This window comes from Pundamilia nyererei, unplaced genomic scaffold, assembly GCF_000239375.1.
Source record: "Pundamilia nyererei isolate P.nyererei 1_Seehausen unplaced genomic scaffold, PunNye1.0 scaffold00012, whole genome shotgun sequence".
In the NCBI taxonomy this organism is placed as follows: domain Eukaryota; kingdom Metazoa; phylum Chordata; class Actinopteri; order Cichliformes; family Cichlidae; genus Pundamilia; species Pundamilia nyererei.
This window is the reverse complement of record NW_005187413.1, coordinates 5,517,423-5,537,033: the sequence shown is the minus strand read 5'-3', so window position 1 is coordinate 5,537,033 and position 19,611 is coordinate 5,517,423. Positions and strand designations below refer to the sequence as shown.

Here is a 19,611-nt window from a genome sequence, read left to right as displayed (position 1 = left end):
CACACACACACACACACACACACACACACACACACACACACACACACACACACACACACACAAAGAAACATGTCTCAAGATAGACAAAGTACTTTGGAAAATTAGCTGTCACACTGTGTGCCGTATTAATGGTCAGCAGTATACCACGGAATAGATATGTTCTGTGGAAAGATCAAAGAATTTGCAGTCTTGGCTTTGGTCATGTGTCAGTGCCAAAATAGAATCTATAGCTAACCAGCCAGGTTGGTGATTTTGATCTTTAATTGAGGAACTATTGGTTGGGTAAGGAAAAGAAAAATTCTATTGGATTTGCAAGAAGCCATAACATTTTTTGGAAAGTGCATTCCATGAGATATACTTAAGAAATTGTCTATAATAATAAGTGAATTGCAAAACCTTCCAAAACAGTTGTCTTGGCCTAGATTATCTGAAATGTTTACCCCCACACCCCCACCCTGTCTTTGAAGTGTACACGCTGGGTTACCAGCTAATTTCAGTTACTGCAGCTGTGTTATGAACGGGAATAAGGACAGGCACGCCTGCTGAGTGAAAGTAGCTGTGCATCTGCCCCACAGTTTCATAACCAAAGAGAAATATTGCAAACTTGTACCATGAGAACCTATCTGTAGTAAGTAACTTCCCCCTCCAAGATGAATCGGCACCCTTGTCATGCTCACAAAGCTGGACTGTCAGTGGGCTTTCACACTGATATTGTTAGTATGCAGACCATTAGACCAAGCCTATAGACATGGAAATGAAGTGGGGAGAGACTGGGGAAAGAGAGAGAGCGAGAGAGATGGAGTAGGCTGAGTTGGCATGGCTTGGCCTCTGTCCAACAAACAGACACTCACATGCACACAATGTCAAATACACAAACATGGCCAGGGAACCGTCCAAGGTTTGTCCAGATGGGATATTAGTCAGATGTTGAGCTTTATTCAAAGAGCTCATCGACTCTGACAGCACTGTCAGGTCAGCTAAAGGACACCACCAGCCTACTCTTAGAAAACAACCAAGGATGGCCTCAGGTGCCACCAAGTGAAACACGTTTTTTTATTTCGATTTTGAGTCTCCTTTTTTGTTATGCATCGGTCCAGAAAATTATATCCTATCTGAAAAAGGCCCAGTATCCATATCCATTAAGAGACAGGCACATACTTTTGGAACTAAAAACTTGCCACAGTTCAAAATAATTTTCAATTATCTTTAGTAATTCTTCTGAATTTATGCACAACTTATGTAAAAGATTTTTCATGTGATACAACCTTTGTAAGAGTTCACGCAATAAGTGTGTGCTGAGTTGGAGTTTCATCTGGGCTCATTTTTATCATTTATTTTTACTTACTGTTTACATTATACACCTATTGTCAATGCCACTAAATATTACATGACTTTAAAATATAGCTATGGTGCTATGGTACCAAGGTGCGGACGATCTCTCATTTAGCCTTTTTTCACCGCTCTAAATCTAGAATTTGTATTGATCAATTTTGTTTTGTTTCTGTTCTGACCCATGGTTAGATTATTCACTGTATGTTAAAAATCGATGTAACTACCAGCAGGGGGAAACAGTTGGAGTTTTGCCTGGGTGGCTCCACAGTGTAGTTAAGTGAAAAATTCCTGGTTTGATCCTGGAGGAGACAAAAATCCCTTTGGTACAGAGTCAAAAAGGGCATCAGCCTTAAAAACAAACAAACAAAAAAACCACGTGACACTGCGGTGACCCCTTGTGAATAAGCAGCCAAAAGTAACTTGTTTTTATATAGAAGCCAATGGAAAAATGACCTTTGACCTCTGCCCCAATGTTTTTGTCAAATAAGTGTCCAGATCAAAGCTAAGCTCCCCTCACGAGGTGCAGTGCTGGGAAAAAGTACTTTTACCTTTCCTGATTTTTTTCCCCCTTTTTTAAATTGTCACACTTAAATGGATCAGATCATTGTCTTAATAATAGACAAAGTGAACCCAAGTAAATACAAAATACAGTTTTTAAATGATCATTTCAAGGGGGGAAAGCTATTCTACCTGGCTCTGTGTGAAAAAAGTAATTGACCCCCTAAACTTAATAGCAAGATTGTGCCATCAAAGTGTTTGTGATAACTGACAATGATGGCAATCTTTCACTGTGGAAATATTTTGGCCCACTCTTCCTTGCAGAACTAATTTAATTCAGCCGTCACTGTTAAAGGTCATGCCAACGCATCTCAATCTGATTTAAGTCCAGACTTTAATAGCTTGGATAGCAATTTTCCCCACAATAAACAAAATCACCATGTAAAAACTAGATTTTGTCATTATTTGGGTTATCTTTGTGTGTATTAACATTTGTTTGATTATCTAAGACATTTAAATGACAAAACAATGCAAAAAAAACCAACCAAAAAAACCCCAAAGCAACCAAATTATCTTTCACTGAATTGTATATTTATTTAAAACTTTGTACTTTTTTTCTCAGTAGATTTTTGTTCGTTTCAGTTTTGTTGTAATCAGTAAAAGGATAAGGTAAAAACATTCTGCACCTTTCTACAGAGTCCAATCTAAACACCCTGCAGATGGTGAGGTTGTGCCACAGTTTTCATCTTAGAACTATTTTTCAAAGGTTTTGCTGGATAGTTTCATGTCTAATCGACTACAACAGGAGTATTTTGTTTTTGTTTTTTAATAAAAGGCCTACATTATGTCTGACAAGTCTCCACTATGTGAGTAATTGGTGTCCTTCAGTTGCTCTGTCAGATCTGCAACATGCTCAACAAGTCCAGTTTCAAAATATAAAGATAGCAACAGCAATAATGCTCGGTTCAAGGTGTCTCAGTGTGACTTCGCTAATCAGTGGCTGATGTCCATCTTCTGTTTACATTCTGTGGCTTACTGAATAAGCATACCTGGACAAGCAAATAAATGTGTGACAACTTAGCAGGAAGAAACCTGCTCTCTATAACCAATGATTAAAAAACAGGGCACAGCGCCATGCAGCTGAAAACCAGAACATTCCAGCTTGAGATGTTATTCTGGTTAGTTCAGGTCCTCTACTAGTTTTCCTTTATAGTTTCAGGCTTTGAAGAAAGCTCAAAGAGCCAAATATTCATACTTGCAGAAATGTAATCTCAGCCATCAATGGCATGTGTCACATGTAAAATGCTGTCCTAAAAACCTTGTATTAACCAAGATCTAAATTGGCTGTTCACCTGGAGATTTTGAATACAGGTATTGCCTTTCATTTAACCCGGCCTTTGTTTTAAAAGCACTTTAAAAAAGTTGACCCTTTAAACCTAAAGGGATTTGCAGACCAACTAGAAAACATGACTAAAATAAAAGCAATTTCCTCTTCTCTCTCTCTGTCTCCCTCTCTCCTCTGCTGGAGTGTAACCTTTGACCAAAGCACATACTCCAGCTTTCCACACTCTGGAGCCAAGTACTCAAAGTCAGAGCAGAGTGTTGGTTTTGGCTTGTGCTTAGACAAGAAAGAACTGGATGACGGGGGCGTTGGACAGAGAGACAGGCACACAGACAGACAGACGGACAGAAAGTAGGCCAGGACTTTTTCTTTTTTTTTTGGGGTTGTTTTTACGTGAGTGACAACAGGAAGGCGCTAATTTCTTAAAACAGATAGCACACAAGGAAAAGTTCATGTTAAGAGAAAAACTGCATCCAAATCAACTTATTGAAATACTGCTATAAATATCAACCATGAAATTATGTTCAGATAACTCACGTTTTCTATGAATAATAATCATAATAATCAAAAAGGCCACAGTAGCTTAGCCATGAACCTCTATTGATTAGTTCTTGTAAAACTAATTTTGCACTGTGGATTGATTTTTTCCCCCTAAAAGCATGTAATTAATCTGATCAGTAATCCAAATAATTAATTGGTTTGTCAATATGTAAGGACATTGTCCAGATTAAAATAAATAAATAAAGCATGCACCTATTTTCACACATATAACCTTGGTTATTCTACATTCAATAACTTACCAATCTCAGCACTGCAAAAGAGCTGTTGTGGGTGTGCTGGGTGGCAGCTGCATCCCTCCACAACTTCCTCCAAGCCTGCACCAAGCAAAATGAGCACCCAAAGCCCCAGACACACACTCCGCTCCTGGGACACGGCCATGATGACTCTGGCTACCTCTGACCGCTCCACCACTTGATGAAAGCTCGGCAACCTCTTGTGATCCTGTTAAGTTCCCCTGGAAGAAAGTCGGGTGGGCAGTCAGCAAGAGGGCAGGGTGATAGATAAGACGGTGGGGTCGAAGTGGTAAGATGAGCTCTGCTGAGCCGAAAGGCAGCTGTGGATAGAAATGTTTTCATAAGTTTAAAGTAAACCTATGAATTCAAGCTGCAGTGAAGGGAAGGGAAGGCTGCTGCTACTGTTGCTGCTGCTGCCACTGCTCTCTTTTCTCTTCTCCTCTCTCCCTCTCTGTAGACAATACGCAGAGGAACTTACAATAGTTGGATCCCCTCACACTCTGGTCTTGAATGCTGAGAGGGTCGCACACAGGGAGCCTCTTATGTGCTCAACAATTTAGGGACAGCCTCCTCTAACGCAAGAAGAAAAACTACCATCCTTTGGCTCTTCTTCTGCCCTCTTTTGATGTCCTCACTCTCCTCCCATAGGCTGGCATAGTTCTCATTCACTTAGTCATAGTTTCATGTTTCATGTAATCACATCCACTTGGGAGATTAGGTTTGGTTTTTGGATTTTGTTTACAGAGCTGCAGTGGATCTGTGTACATACACGATTCCCGGAGGATGAGTCCCGCTGATTTTGGTGGTTCCCTGACTTGTCCTCTAGCACCACCATGAGCATCACATGTTAGGATTTTGCTGAAATAAAGACACATTTCTTTGTTATTTTTGCACAGTGTTCATGTGACTTTCATAAGATGTTTATTGGCATTATTTGAGGATGAATTTTACTGACTTTGATTTGAGTTTTTGTTTATTGCAGCAGTTTTACTGCCTTACTAATAACGACCACTGCTAAAGGGGCCTCTTATTTTTCACTGCAGGATTTTCCAGTTTGTTATTATAACTAACATAAGTTGTCATTATGCTTCTTCATCATTATTTATCCATCAGTTATGCTGTTTATTTGCAGATTACAACACCAAGCTTCCCAGTGGTGGTGAAGATTGGACATGCTCACTCTGGAATGGGAAAGGTAATTGGTTTATTTATTTACCAACTGACATATATACAGTTAGATTAACCATTTAACCACACCTGCTTTACTTACACTTTAGCTACCATTCAAAGATATGTGGGGATCGAATATTACAGCCAGGAAATAGTTTTGGCTCTGTGAATGGAGGACAAATCATGTGGCTATTATAGTAGTTAGCTTAGATGGTTAAATGGTAACCATAAAGCACCACTACGTCTAGAATCACATTTATTATACTTGTTAGTGCTTTTGCTGGCATACGCGTGCACTTAATAGCCTTCTCCCATCCTCTGCTTTCATCTTAGATGTCTTTCTTTATCCCTTTCCTCCTATCAGTTCATCATTTTTATTCTCTCTTCCCTTTTACATTTTGTCCAAACATTGTGCTGTTATTGATTGACAACTGTGTTAATATTTTCTGGCTGAAATCAGAGTGGAGCGTTTCTACCGCTCCTGATCGATCCACCACACATCATTCCCCTGAACTGCTCAGTTCAATAAGCCATTTTCACACATGCACTGCAGCCCCGAACTTTTCTGCACATTAAATGGAGAAGCTTTATGTGAGAAAGCAAACGTCTTAACCGGTCAGATTGGACATTAGATTGATTGATTGATTTTACACTGTTAACCAATGTTTGATGGCCAGTTGAACCAATGTTAGAATCAAGCAAGTCAAACATTGTCCAGACAGTTTGCAGCAACTGCATTGTCAATCGGCTTTGAACACAGCCAGTCAACTTCATGAGTATGTCCAGTAGTGATGATGCATTTGTTTTTAAACAAGCTTGTGTTCTACATTTGAGAAACGGCAACTTCAAGCTCTGTCCTGACCTGACTCTCCTGACATTGTGATCCATGTAGTGCCACTCTGTGCTGGGTTACCCTTATTCATTAAATATAATTTATTGTGACACAAGAAGGTATTATTTGTGTATTACAACCGAGTTACAGGAGCTCAACAACCACTCATCCTTGAAAATGTTCTACCCACACGTACCATCACAGTGCTTCCGGTCTTAAAAGTAAAGCCAATGGAGAAGCGCTTTAACCTGCACTTTTTCTATTTACCAGCAGGGGGTGAAATGTACATTGGTGGCATTTGCGTGACAAATTGTAAGACTGGGTGCATTTTGAGAGTCTTTCTTTATTTGAATAAATAAATTAAGTATTTATATGTTTTACTCCACTGTAGGTTAAGGTGGACAATGTGAGCGACTTCCAGGACATTGCAAGTGTGGTGGCCATCACTCAGACTTACTGTACTACAGAGCCATTCGTAGACGCCAAGTACGACATCAGGGTCCAGAAAATTGGCACGGACTACAAAGCCTACATGTAAGTGTGCTGTCCTTGTGCGTCATTTGGATTTAGGGATGATATATTGTGCGTGCGCGCTCATGTACCAGCATTTTAGCAGACAGAAATATAAATCTTGAAGTTTACCATACCACATCTCCATGTCTCATGTGCCTTTAGTTTAGAAAAAAACAAAGAGCATATGCTAGCATATGGTTATGAAACTGCCATTCAGACAGAGAACCTACAGCTCTGCTCTCTGCCTGACTGCAGTTAGTAGCTGAAGCCACAAACCTCCTGCTGCAAGGATGCTTACTTCTCTCTGTCTTTTATTGCCTGCATTTATAATATCTATACTGAAGGGCTGACTCTGTAATGAGGCTTTTACATAATAATTTAATGCACAATTTCCTCTCCTTTTCCAGGCGAACATCTATCTCTGGTAATTGGAAAAGCAACACTGGATCTGCCATGTTGGAACAAGTAGCCATGACTGACAAGTGAGCACCGCTTCCACATTAGTGATGCTCAGGCTGCCCTGATGTCACACACATCTCTCTTGTGTTTTACCACAGTTAGTCAGTGTACTCAGATTAATTCAGCTGAAAGCCGTTGACATTTTGTACCACAACTGTTTTCACATCATCTGCTCATGGGTGAAGCATGCATTTCAGCACAGTATTGAGAGCACAGGTATAGTAAGTCAAACTGTAAACAGTATCTAGTGCACTTTCAGCACCGTTATCTGTGTACAGCAGCCCTGGAACAAACATTATTATTCAAATATTATTTATAGAGTTGCAGTTGTCAAACAACTTTTAGCTCAGTTTTATGCAAGCTACCAGGGCTAGAACACTGGATTAGAGTACATTATCCTTCAGGTGAGTATTGATCTGTCTGTTTTGACCCTAGATTGACTGGAAGGAGTAAAGCAAGGAAAAAAACAGCACCTTCATAGGTTACAGCCTGGAGCTAGAGAGGCTCAAGAACGGGTTTGCCGTTGGGATCTAAGCCCAAACAACATTTCTGCTACACGCTGTGCTGAAGTGATCAATACCACTGCTTAATTAGTGTGCAAGACTTTTCATTAACAATAAGGCAGGAAAGGTTCACCATCATCTCCCGCCTCGTTTTGACACAGCAAAGAAAACAAGTTAACTACCTAATCTTGTTGCACATTGTCACCTATAGTCGCCTTTGACAGCTGTTAATAGGCCTAAATTGTCACGCTTTTCTTTGTGACAGGTTTAAACTGTGGGTCGATACCTGCTCAGAGATCTTTGGAGGGCTGGATATCTGTGCTGTCAAAGCCATATGTGGCAAGGATGGAAACGACTACATTACAGAGGTGAGAAGGAAAGGAAGGGAAGGGAGGAGTAAAACTAAAGAACTCAAAAGATTTTTAGACTTTTTCCTGCATCACTGTATTTATTGACTCTTGCATTTTGTTTGGAAACTTTCGCCACGTTGACATCAGCCTGTGGGAGCTGTGTTGCATAAGCATATTAAATTTAGCATGTCTGGCCCAATTTACACTGCTGGGAGCAGAGATTGTCTGGCTGGGAATAAACTGATTCAGGTAACCTGAATGCACATTAAGGGTTTAATAGCTGATGTCTGGTGACACTCTGACGTGCATACATTACACAATTTGTGTCACTTTATGTTCATCTTTTACACCAGATTGCTCTGTCTTTGTGTTTCAAAACTTTACTATCTCTCTATTTCTCTTTCACCTCTGCCTTTCCAGTATTTTTTTTTTAATCGCAAACTGGTTTTTATGTTTTGCAGCCTTTAGTCGTGATGACAGCAAAGTAGAAGTATAAATTTCTTCTGCTTAATGCTACCTTTTATGTAGAAAACATTTACATAAACCAAAACCATTAACACGCTTTTTAAAGTCTTTAAAGGCTATAAAGTATAAGAGCTTAGATTTAGTCCAGATTGGACAGATTGGAGGCGTCTGGCAGGATGACTGCACCAGATTCTCAATGTTCAGGCTGAGATAGAGCCATGATCAAGAGAAGCTGACATAGAAAGAGGTTACAATAAAGTATGAGGAGCTTTGAAAATTGGTTTTCTGGCTGTATTGGTTCTCTTAAAGTTGGGTAGTTAAGGCACTTCAGTGTGGCAGGTTAAGCTTCAGAAACTGATGGGAGTATGTTTGAACCCAAAGGCAGAGAACTGACACAAAAAGAAAAAGTATGAGCTGCAAATAATTGGAGGGACTCAGACTATCGCAGCAACACTACTACCAAGCTGTTGAAAAATAGGTAGAATTCATGAGTACAAGGCCAAAGATGAAATGTTTAGTGACCAGCAGCTTGACCAGCTTGGGTTTGTAGGGCAGAAACTAAAGTGCTCTAGAAAGAGCTGCTTCTCCGTGGAATAATTTTAGCAGTAAGTACAGAGCATCTTAATTATGTAGGTCATTGCAGCTTGCTCATTTATGGGTCAGTTCTTATCAAAATTGTGATAACTGGCCACGAAAAGATGGAACAATATGGTAAGCACACTTCAGATATGGTAAAACACAGCCTGCTTTGTGAAAGTCAATAAAGAAGCCAGAACAGACAAACCAACTCGATGTTTCTAGACGGCAGCTAATCAACTTATAGAAAGAGTAGAGCAAAAGCTGAAGTAGTCTAACAGCTAAGAGTGTGTTTGTGATAAACAGATTAGACAGATGGAGGGGGAGATATGGTGACAGTTTTAAAATAACAGGATTATGTAGTGATGATTCAGACAAGATGTGTTTGTGGAAATAACTGTATGACTAAAAATGATAAAAAAAGAGACCATGCATCAGAGAGAGCACAGGGAAATTATCCTGGAGCCGACATGACACAAAAGGCTTGTCATCCATCCCATTTAAGCTTTGAAAAAACTTGACAGTCATAAAACTGTGTACTATTTAAACTGAAAGCAGATTTCATACTGAAACTGAAAAAATAGGAAACAAATAACAAAAACATACCTCCACAGTTCCCATGAGTCACTTTTTATAATGATGTAAAACTGAGGGCAGTTTTTGCTCATTAAAAGACAAAATCCTGTAATGGTGTGGGTGTGTTTTGTTTCTGTTTTATTTTTTTATGTTGTCTTTTTTTATGATTTCAAACTACACTTTCCCTGCAATTGGAGAAATATAACAGAATCACCTAGATACTCTGTTCAGACCGCTGTGCTGTTTAACCTCCTTTTTTCATCTTCTCATCTCTCACATTGTTGTCTCCTGTTATCCAGGTTGTGGGTTCATCTATGCAGCTGATTGGCGATCACCAGGCAGAGGACCGCCAGCTCATTTCAGAGGTGGTGCTGGCTAAGATGAACCAAGCACTGGCCTCCAGGTCATCTAGCGTTTCCCGCTCACCAACGCGCTCCCCTCAAAGCCAAAAGCCAGCTACTGTGCAGCCCCAACAGGTGAAGCCTTTAATATGTTGCATTGTGTAGCATTTGTTCTACAAATACAAAAAAATTTGCACCGCTAGACCTCTTCCAGTGTGGCTGCTGTTTTAAAATCTCCCTGTGGAAATCATGTCCTGACCACTTAAAATTGTGCATCTACAAAGGATCCTGATGAATAACTTCAGGTTTAAAGATACTGTAAGCCTCTTTAGAAAAGTACATAGATGCTTCTGGTTATGCTCCCAACTGATGGACTCCTATAAAGGTTGCTATTTGGTCTCTGGGTTTGAGCTAGAGAATTCATTTTCATTACCAACGATAATATTTTAACATTAAAACTGGATCAGCTTTACAGAGATGGCTGATGTTTATATCTTAGAGAGCAAACATTGAAAGCATAGCAATCATAAATATGGTGGAATCAGGAAATCCACAATGTGATCTAAAAGTAGCAAGTGTTTCCAAGGTGCACAGGAAGCACCTACTGTAGTCCTTCACAACTCACTAGTGCATCCTTACCTTCGTTTTCCTTTATCCCCAACCATTTGGGGTAGATAGTTGCCCCTCACTGAGCCTGGTTCTGACGGAGGTTTCTTCCTGTTAAAAGGGAGTTTTTCCTTCCCAGCTTTGCCAGGTGCTTGCTTATAGGGGGTCGTCTGATTGTTGGGGTTTTCTCTGTATTATTTTAGGGTCTTTATCTTACAATATAAAGCGTCTTGCAGCTGTACTATTGCTGTATATACCGGAGCTAGGTAGTGTAGTGGTAGCACGACTCACCTTTGGAGTGGGAGTTGCAAGTTCGAGTCCCACGCATGAAGGGTCCAGGCTAGACCCTTCATGCTAAAAACCACAAAGCCCTGGAATGGTGCGGCTGCAGCACGGACACAAAAGTTTTCACTGCAACTTGTACTCTTTATGATACTGAATGTGACAAATAATGAAAAAGCTTGCTGTTTTGTTTTGAGGCCACTGTTGTTGTGAAATTTAATTGTATGTAATTTAATTTCCCTTTCTCGTTTTTTATTGCCTTGCCAACTCTTTTTTTTCATTGATCCCTTGTCTCCTCTCTGTCTACTAGACTGCTGCCCCTAAGGAAGGACTGGCTGATCCTAACAGGACTTCAAGCCAACGTCCTCAACCTCAAGGTTTCTGAACACTATTCACCAATGTAAAAGGGCTGCTGCTGTAGCATGTCTAGAAAACACTAACTAAATTCATCATTGAACAGTCCCCTTGCTAACATCACTTTCTGAGATGAAGTATCCACTAGCTGTTAACTTGAACATCTTCCTTATCAAACAAAGTACTGCCATCAGAAAGTAAACAGGTGGGAAATAAGTATTCAGTGCTTTCACATCGTTGTATTGGGACTTGATACTGTAACACATAGATGCCCGATCATCCAGTTTACCAGCGATCTGTTAATAGACCTGTTTGTTTTTTTCTGCCAAGAATTAGACAAGAAGACCAACAGTAATGTCTTCTCTGTACTGTAGATATGCAGCTACCATTAGCTTTGCCTGGGCATGGAAACTGGGAAAAACAGCTTACCTGGCAACCCGATCCACCAATAAACACATTTAGAACTCACTGATTTGCACTTTGACGTCATGTGTTGCTCTGTGGCTTTCACAGGTTTTGTATTCATCAAAATTATGACACACATCTTGTCAAAATGGGAAACTTTGATCTGCTATGGTTTCTTTGGAAAGAGCCATGCTAGCTGTTTCCCCTGTTTCCAGGCTTTGTTTTTAGCCTACCTAATTACCTACTGAGTGTAGCTTCATGTTTACCGTATAGGTACAAGAGGCATATTCATCTTCTCATCTAACTCTTGGCAAGAAAATGAAGGAGTACAGAAGAGTAGAAGCAGCTTGTATTTTGTGAGCATACTGATCCTTGTTCCTTGAACTCAACAGTTTCCTTCATTACTGCCTCAAACTAGTATATTGATATCATGGCTTCACTTCGGTGTTGACAGAAATGATTGGTGCACTAGTCTGGGTCCAAGAACAGCAAGAAGCCTCTTCTATCTGTCAAAGCTATGCCTTGCCTCTTTTTAACTTGTGGCATTCACTTGAATTAACAAGCAAATGTATATTAAAATGCACTTAGCCAGCATGTTAAGTTTAATTGCAGATGTAATGTAAGTTTTCAAACGTGTGTGTGTGTGTGAGAGAGAGAGTGTGTGGGGTGGTGTTTGTGCTCAGGGCTGATGTTTTAAAACTAAGTGTGCCTACTAAACGCAGTGGTAAAACGCTACCCAAAGTGTTACATTAACAAAGCCATTAATGTTGGAGTTGTTGTGTTTGTCTTTGTGTGAATTTGGGTTTGCATGTTTGTTCATTGTGGTTTCTCATTTTTTGCATGGGTGTGGCAAACGCCTGTACTCCATGTGGTGGTTAAGATGTTGTAGAAATAGCTTTTTGTGTCTTATGTGAATTGATAGAGATAAATATGTGCCTATTGAGTGTTAAGATGTGCAAATCGGACTTCACTATATATGAATTATGCATTAATAACAATGCCATATGTGATACTAATTTAACACTGTGAAAACATGTGCACTTATTGGTGGATTAATGTTTTATTTTTATGTGTTCTTTAGTGAAAAGCAAAATAACTTACAGAGATTACCATCACTCTGCTTGTTAAATTTTGGCCAGCTCAATTGGGTTTCTGTGGTTTCTGCTTAAATCATTTTTATAATCTTTAAATTGCATTTTTATGCTAAATAAATTGATTTCCTTCTGGCTGAGCAACAAGATCTTGACTTTTTTTGTGAGTAGCTGATTAGAGTTTGTGTTTGGTTGTAAATAAGCCTCAACTGTTTTGTGTTATAATACTTGAAACAGGCAATCTGGCTTCATAAAGTGCAAAATATGATGTTTTTTTTCTCTCACAATTACAACACCTGATTAAATTAAGTTTTTAAAAAATTAGCATACTTTTCTTTGTCTGCATGATCATTCCTCATTTGCTTGGATCCAGACCATTGAATTGCTAATATTTGAACATCTGGCTATAGATTTGATGAAGATTTTGATTTTTAAACCTTTTCTAAATAAGGAGATTAAATAATATTTTTAATAATATAGCTAAAATCGTTTGCCACTTTCTGTACTTGCTTGACTGATGTGGCGAAAATCAATTATAATAGCGGTCAACAAAATATTAAGCAAATCTCTAAACACAATGTTCCCTAATTCTGGGTTTGTAGCCAAGCAAATTGTTATTGTGTCTCCCTTTATGAATTATGTTTGTACAAATTGTATTTTCTTTGGTTTTTATGCGTCGTGAGTCCCAAGCAACCATTGGGATGCTTTATGACAATCTGATCAAACGTAAGACTCGTGGCCAATTAGCTGCTTGACAGCAGTGACTCTCTGAGAACACATGGGATGAATTTTCATGAAGTTTTTGTAATGAGAAAAAATATATATAAATCCATAAGTCCATAAACAGGATTCTGTTTACATTTTTCAAGCTGTGTTCAAAGAGGCTTTATAATGTAATTTACATTCAGTAATTCTGTTTTGGAGAAAATGAATTCTGAACTGCTGGAAACTCATCCCTGCCCTGCCGCTTCTAGCTCAGCTTGTGTAATCACTTGGTTCTTTTGTGTTGCATGTCCCGCCACGTTGCTGCTTGTGTTTGGATCACTTGTTCTAAACCGGTATTTCTCCGTTAGCTCCTGACCTTTTGTTGTTTACTGTCTTTCTCCTCACCGTCAGTCTGATTCTCTCCTGTCGCTGCCTGTTTTAATTAGCGCACTAGTGCTGGTCACGTGACTTACTGTGCATAACACTTGGCATGATAGGCGAATCACCGCACCTTCTTTTAACTGCTGTTCTGCCTCCCCCTGCTGGTCATTACAGCCAAAACATTCAGAGCCTGCTTTGCCCCAGTCTATTCTTGATAGATTAGTTAGATAGGATTTCTATGAATGTCTGGAATCATTTTGTGAATGGGCATGTTTAGATTCAAGCTCATTTTCTATGTCATGTTCTGCTTTGGTTTTTGGTGAGTGTTACAAATGCCTGGTTGTCTAACGCTGCACTAACAGTCTCTAGAGTTTAAATACTGATGCTTGTATGTTCTATTATTAACCCCCTTTTTGCATTTGGGTGTTGTATAGCAGTGGAAGTACAAGTTCATATAACTATATTTCATCTTTTAGGTGCACCAGTGAAAGCGCAGAGTGTGGACACATCATCAGAATCAGCTAAGAGAGCATCTGAACCAGTACCAAAGCCCAGCCAGGCTCAGAGACCTGGTCCAGGTCCAGCTCAGAAACCAGCTCAGGCTCAGAAACCAAGCCCAGTGCAGAAAGCTGCCTCAGTCACAAAACCACCAGTACCGAGGCCTCCACCAATGATGAGAGCCCCGTCTGTCACAAAGCCAACCCCAGATTCTGCTTCCACTTCAGCCCCAGCCAAAGCTTCACCATCATCCCCTGCAAAAGTACCGGCAGCTGCAGCTCCAGGCTCTCCACCAACCAAAGCAGCAGCCGCAGTTTCTGGCCCCGCTGCAGCCTCAGCTACAGCTCAGGCTTCTCCCCCAGCCTCTCCTCCAACCACAGAGCAGCCCAAGCCCCAGCCTCAAGGCTCCCCATCCCCAGCACCTGGCAAACCAAAAGATCTTCCCCCCAAACCCACACCACCTGCAAAACCCATTCCTCCTATGCGCAGAAATTCCAAACCACAGCTCCAGCCTAAGCCACAAACCGCACCTCCTCCGAAAGCGTCGCCCACACCCCAGCCCACTGCCCAAGCACCAGCTCAGTCTTCAGATACAGCCTCGGTCTCTGCCCCAGCACAGGTTCCGTCCCCAGCCAAAGCCAGTCAGGTCCAACATAACATCCAGTCTCCAGCTAAGGCTCCAGTTCAAGTTAAGCCAGCTGCTGCTTCCCCAAACCCTGAGCCAGTCCCAGCTGAAGCAGCTGCAGCACCGGCTGAGGCCGAGGCAACAGTGGAGGAACAATCGCAGCAAAAGACTCACCCTCTTCTGAAGTAAGAGCTGAATTATCAACACGCTTATTTAAAGACATTCATTCGTTCATTTGAATACAAATTCTCCTTTATCTGTCTTTTCTCGATTTCCCCCTCCTTTTCTCCATTCTCTTCCCAGTAAATCCCAGTCCCTGACCAATGCCTTCAACGCCTTCAGCGACTCTTCTTTCTTCCGCGGGGTCTCAAGCTCCGGAGGCGAAGGCCAGGAGGAGGCAAAGGCCGAGACCATTCGTAACCTTCGAAAGTCTTTCGCCAGCCTTTTCTCTGACTAGACACACCCTCCATTTACCATTGGCCAGTGATGACTTGATTGACATTAAATGTGAACCAGTCTGAGATTAAAGTTTGTGTGTAAACTGTACTGTATTCCCTCTGTCCCGGTCCCTCTTCTGCACCACTTTTAGCTTTCCTGTGTGAGTAACAGTGAGGCCTGCTGGGTAGGATGTTCCGTGAATGAACCCAGACTAATAGGTCTGAAGGAGTTAAGTCATTGATATAGAATATATTATGATATAGTAGAAAGAATAGAATAAAAAATTATTTTTTCCCAGCGCACACAAAGGAACAGAGTCTAAGGTATAATGAAAGTATAATATTAAAGACTACAGATGGAATGTACATAAGTTTATATACAGTATATAAATGCAGTATAAACACAACTATAATGGGAGAGAAGCCAATAATAATAAAAAAAGAAATCAGCAGCACTTTTTGATTAGCTTTGCAGTCAGTGACATAACTCTTTCATTCAGTAGCTGGATTTATACAAATGTTAATGTTCAGATATGACATTTGGTTTCTCCTACATTTGATGGTTTCCAGTGAATCGTTGTTGGTCAGCAAGTCAGTAAAAAGGGAAGAAGAAAAAAAAAGAGATACTTCTTTAAAAGATTTGTTCCTGTCTGTGTAAATCCAGCCGTTGTGTCTCTCTGGTCCTTGGCTACCGACTACTGGGCTCGTCATTGCTGCCCCTTTTTGTCTATAAGCCTTGAAGTTCATTTATGTGTGCGTGTGTTTTAGGGGGGAGGGGGGGATATCTGTGTGTTCATTTGTGTTCACTTGTTGTGCATGGCTCCTCCAAGTGTGTGACTTTTTGGAGCAAGTGAGAGCTCTATCAGTGTTAGACTTTGCCCTCCGTTGCCTCTCTCTCTCTCTCTCTCTAGATGTTGTAGCCTTATTGTGAACATGTTTTCAATTCACAGCTATGTGTGTTAGCTGTGCAGACCTGGGTCAATTGCATATTAAAATGCATTCATTCACTATGAAGCTTTGAGCATTGGAATCAGCGTGCCGCTGCTGTTTAGGAGGAGCACGGCTGGCGAGTAAATGAATGCATTTCACGTGGTAACTCATGTCTGTAGTTGTGACTGGTGATTTCTTGTTTCACCTCTGTGTAGATCTATCAACAGTATTGTACTTTGTTGATTATTCTCATGAAAAGACATTGAGACAGTAGTGCAATAACACCTCGACATGACTGTTGAGTGCTGTCACCCTATTATATTATCATACATACGGGATCTGTGTATGTGTTGAATACCTTACTCTTACATTCCCTTTAAGATTTCTTTCCATGGTGACTCTCCAGGTTGCTCTTTACGTGCAGTCAGCATCTGATCTGAGTACTATCACAACTGTTGGTGTTTCGTCCTTAGCCTTGTATGTATAGGTGCAATGAATTTTACGCAGCCTGGATTGAACCCTCTACCTTCACCGGTCATTTTTGGTTCAGTTGTTGCATTTCAAGAACGTACGCGTAAAAACAAATCCTACGACCTGCATATCAACCTGTCGGCTTATCCATTTCCATGACTATGTTGCAAGTAAACTTTGACATATTGTATTTGTCAGAAGTTTATTTATTTTTTTGTAATATATTTATTTATTTTTGAGGTTCCATATTTATGGTAAAGTATAAAATGTTTGTTTTATATTGTGTTTTTATTTGTAATGCAATCCTGCTTTGCATGATCTGGTGACTGGTTTTTTTTTTCTGTACAGATAAAAGTTAATAAAGATGTGGTTCCATCATCCCACTGATTCACTGAGAGTCATGCCAGTGGCTGTGTCTTTTCTTTGAGTGTTTTCTTCACATGGGCACATCTATTTCACACTCATAAAGAAGTGTGGTGCATCTGTGTAAGCATATATGGCCTGGGATAGATGTGGATATTCACCAGTCAGGGAAAGTCTAATTAAAAAAGCTGCTGTTGAGCAGACTAAAACCAAGTTCGCCACAGCCACTGCTTCTTCTGATTTCAAACTACAAACCTGAAAAAAAAGTAAGTTTCTTCTTCTTTCGCTTCCTCCCTTTAAGGATTGCCACAGCTCATCAGCTGTCTCCATTACCATGTCACCAATCCTAAAATACTGCAACATTGAAACCGCTGTGAGTAAGTTAAAAACAAAATATGCAACTGCTAAGACAAGATTTTGACTTAGGTGTCACCGACGTCCATGTGATTGTGTCACATGGACGTCTGAAGAGTCTGAAGAGCTGTATGCACTGGCATGGCTTGTCTAGCAGGAAATTTGAGACATACCACATATCACAAGACAAAGCTTTGATTAAAGTGATTAAAAGGACTTTAAGCTTTAAGACACATGACTGTTAAAAGCATCTGTTGTTGTATCTGTTGAATTGTGAACTCAACAGATTTGCCCCAGTGTGAAGAACTACACCCTTTTTTTTTTTTTAAAAAGCACACGTGGCACAGCCTGCTGCTACTGACAGACATCAGCTAAGAGGGTCCCACATTCATTCATCACACTCTTAGAAATATTCACACTGAAAATCTTTACTGAGATACATTGTTTAATTTGTTGGTATGTCATTTTGCTCTCAGCATATATATTTATTTTCCTTTAGATGAAAAATACTAAGACATCCACAACAGAGTCTCCCTAACAAATCTAGCAATGCCAGAAGGCTTACTGTATATCAAAACATTGTAGAGCGTTATATCTTACACAGGCAGCACAATATTTACATTTTAGGAACACTTGAAAGTAGAAAAATGATCATTTGCCAGCACCATCACATAAATTTAAGCGAGCGAAGTGTGAATTATTGATGTCTTGTGGTGTTTTATTTAAGAGGTACTGGGTTGAATTTTCTCATGTGAGGCAGCAGATGGCACTGTGTATATGTGGAAGTGCTGTCAATTGTGTACTTGCCATTTCTCAAGATTAGCATTTTATAATTATTTATTACACTCTTTAAAAATACCTTACATATAAATATCTCTAAAACATCTCTAAATATTTCTCTAAAAACATTACTTATACATACAGACGTGTGTAAAAGCACATATTAATGACACTTTTAAAAAAAAAGTTCTTTGTCATATTTTCCTCATCCTGTTCTTCTTTCATATCCTGCCTTTAATGTCACGCTTTTGTCACGCTTTAAGAAGGCGAGTGGCGGAAGGGCCCTTTTCACATGTGCCACTTTAGCCTTTAACATAAACCACAATACTTTTGCGTGAAACTGAACTTTTTTTTCCCTCTCTGTTGTGTAAAGATGCAGACAGTGTGTTTACTGTATGCAGAATAAAAAAATCTGACATAAACAGATGCTTCATCTACATCGCAAAGGGTTTCAAGGTAATGTCAAGAATAAACGATTTATTAAGATCGCTCTTTTTAAAATTAAAAACAGAACCAGTTCTTCAACAAAGTCTGCCAGCGCTGATAACATGTATACAGTATGCACAGTGAAGACAGAGGAAACACACTTTGCTTTTGGCTCTTGGTCCATGGGGCAACCAGTCAACAGAGATCTGTGGGAACGTCTCCATCACGTTGCTCAAAGGGACATTTATGTGGGCGGCTAACTCACCAAGCAAGCCTATACTAGCCAAATCCTGTTTGTCTTGGTGCTCATCCCAACCTGCTGGAGGGAGAGATGGGAGATTAAATGTTATAATCTAAACATTTAGTTCATTTGTCATCCCATACATACGAGCATGGAGGGACAAATCAAGCCAGTTTGGCCGATTTCTTCTGTCATAACGTTAACTGTGAGGGTTTCAATTTCCTCACTAAAAGCCGCGTTGATTTTTGAGCAGCTTGCACCCCTCCTAAGCCTGAAAAATGACAAGTCTTTTCCACTTTATAATAATCACGACAGCGTAGGAGAGCCCTGTTAAGATACACAAGTACTTTGATGATGAACATTTTCAGATACCAGAGCTCCAGTCTGCTGGGATTCGACTCTATAAACAATCAGAAATTATTGCTTTGCTTTGTTTGTAACAGCCAAACTCTCAGGGGTGTCATTTTTTTTTTTTATCTCTGCAAAAAAAGAAAGAAATTCTGCATGGGGAGGATGTTATGCATGTGAGACAGAGTGAGAGAATATGTGTAAGTGTGTGTGTGCGCGTGTGTGTGTGTGTAAATAACCAAAGTGTAGCAGCTGTCTCAGTCCACCATACTGAGTTATAATAGATCAAAGGCAGCTAAACTGAAGCTTACTGTTGCACTCGCAGGGTAGCAAAATTAACAGCTGCATTTACCTGCATTTGAAAGAGTTTTTTGTTTTTTTTAGAATTGATTGCAGTGTTGAGCAGTGAGTGGCAGGGCTTAACATCGGTTGCGTTGAATTGCTTCAAAAGCAGGTTGAAAAGTCACCTCACAGAGACTCTACCTTGAAGTTTGAGAAGTAACACCATCAGGTATCTGTTCACACATTTGCTTTAGTTTGGTTTTGACACAAATCCCACTACA

General features: G+C 40.1%; 2 protein-coding genes across 3 annotated transcripts in view; one reads left to right on the top strand and one right to left on the bottom strand.

The window, feature by feature from the left end:
• The window catches only part of LOC102197072 (metalloproteinase inhibitor 4), an 11,591-nt gene extending 6,608 nt beyond the window's left edge, over positions 1-4,983 (bottom strand). The window contains exons 1-2 of one of the 2 annotated variants that reach the window (XM_005724656.1): positions 4,445-4,983; positions 3,973-4,286 (exon numbers count right to left, since the gene is read on the bottom strand). In XM_005724656.1, the coding sequence (XP_005724713.1) occupies positions 3,973-4,111 (139 nt within the window). In that variant the 5' untranslated portion in view covers positions 4,112-4,286; positions 4,445-4,983. Of the gene's footprint in view, positions 1-3,972 lie in introns of both variants that reach the window. The other variant, XM_005724655.1, reaches the window with a different exon arrangement.
• The window catches only part of syn2b (synapsin IIb), an 88,545-nt gene extending 71,622 nt beyond the window's left edge, over positions 1-16,923 (top strand). Inside the window, exons 6-13 of the mRNA XM_005724657.1 lie at positions 5,099-5,161; positions 6,360-6,502; positions 6,889-6,963; positions 7,709-7,811; positions 9,710-9,886; positions 10,950-11,016; positions 14,052-14,883; positions 15,002-16,923. Of these exons, the coding sequence (XP_005724714.1) occupies positions 5,099-5,161; positions 6,360-6,502; positions 6,889-6,963; positions 7,709-7,811; positions 9,710-9,886; positions 10,950-11,016; positions 14,052-14,883; positions 15,002-15,155 (1,614 nt within the window). The 3' untranslated portion in view covers positions 15,156-16,923. The remainder of the gene's footprint in view (positions 1-5,098; positions 5,162-6,359; positions 6,503-6,888; positions 6,964-7,708; positions 7,812-9,709; positions 9,887-10,949; positions 11,017-14,051; positions 14,884-15,001) is intronic.
• Positions 16,924-19,611: the final 2,688 nt, after the last annotated feature.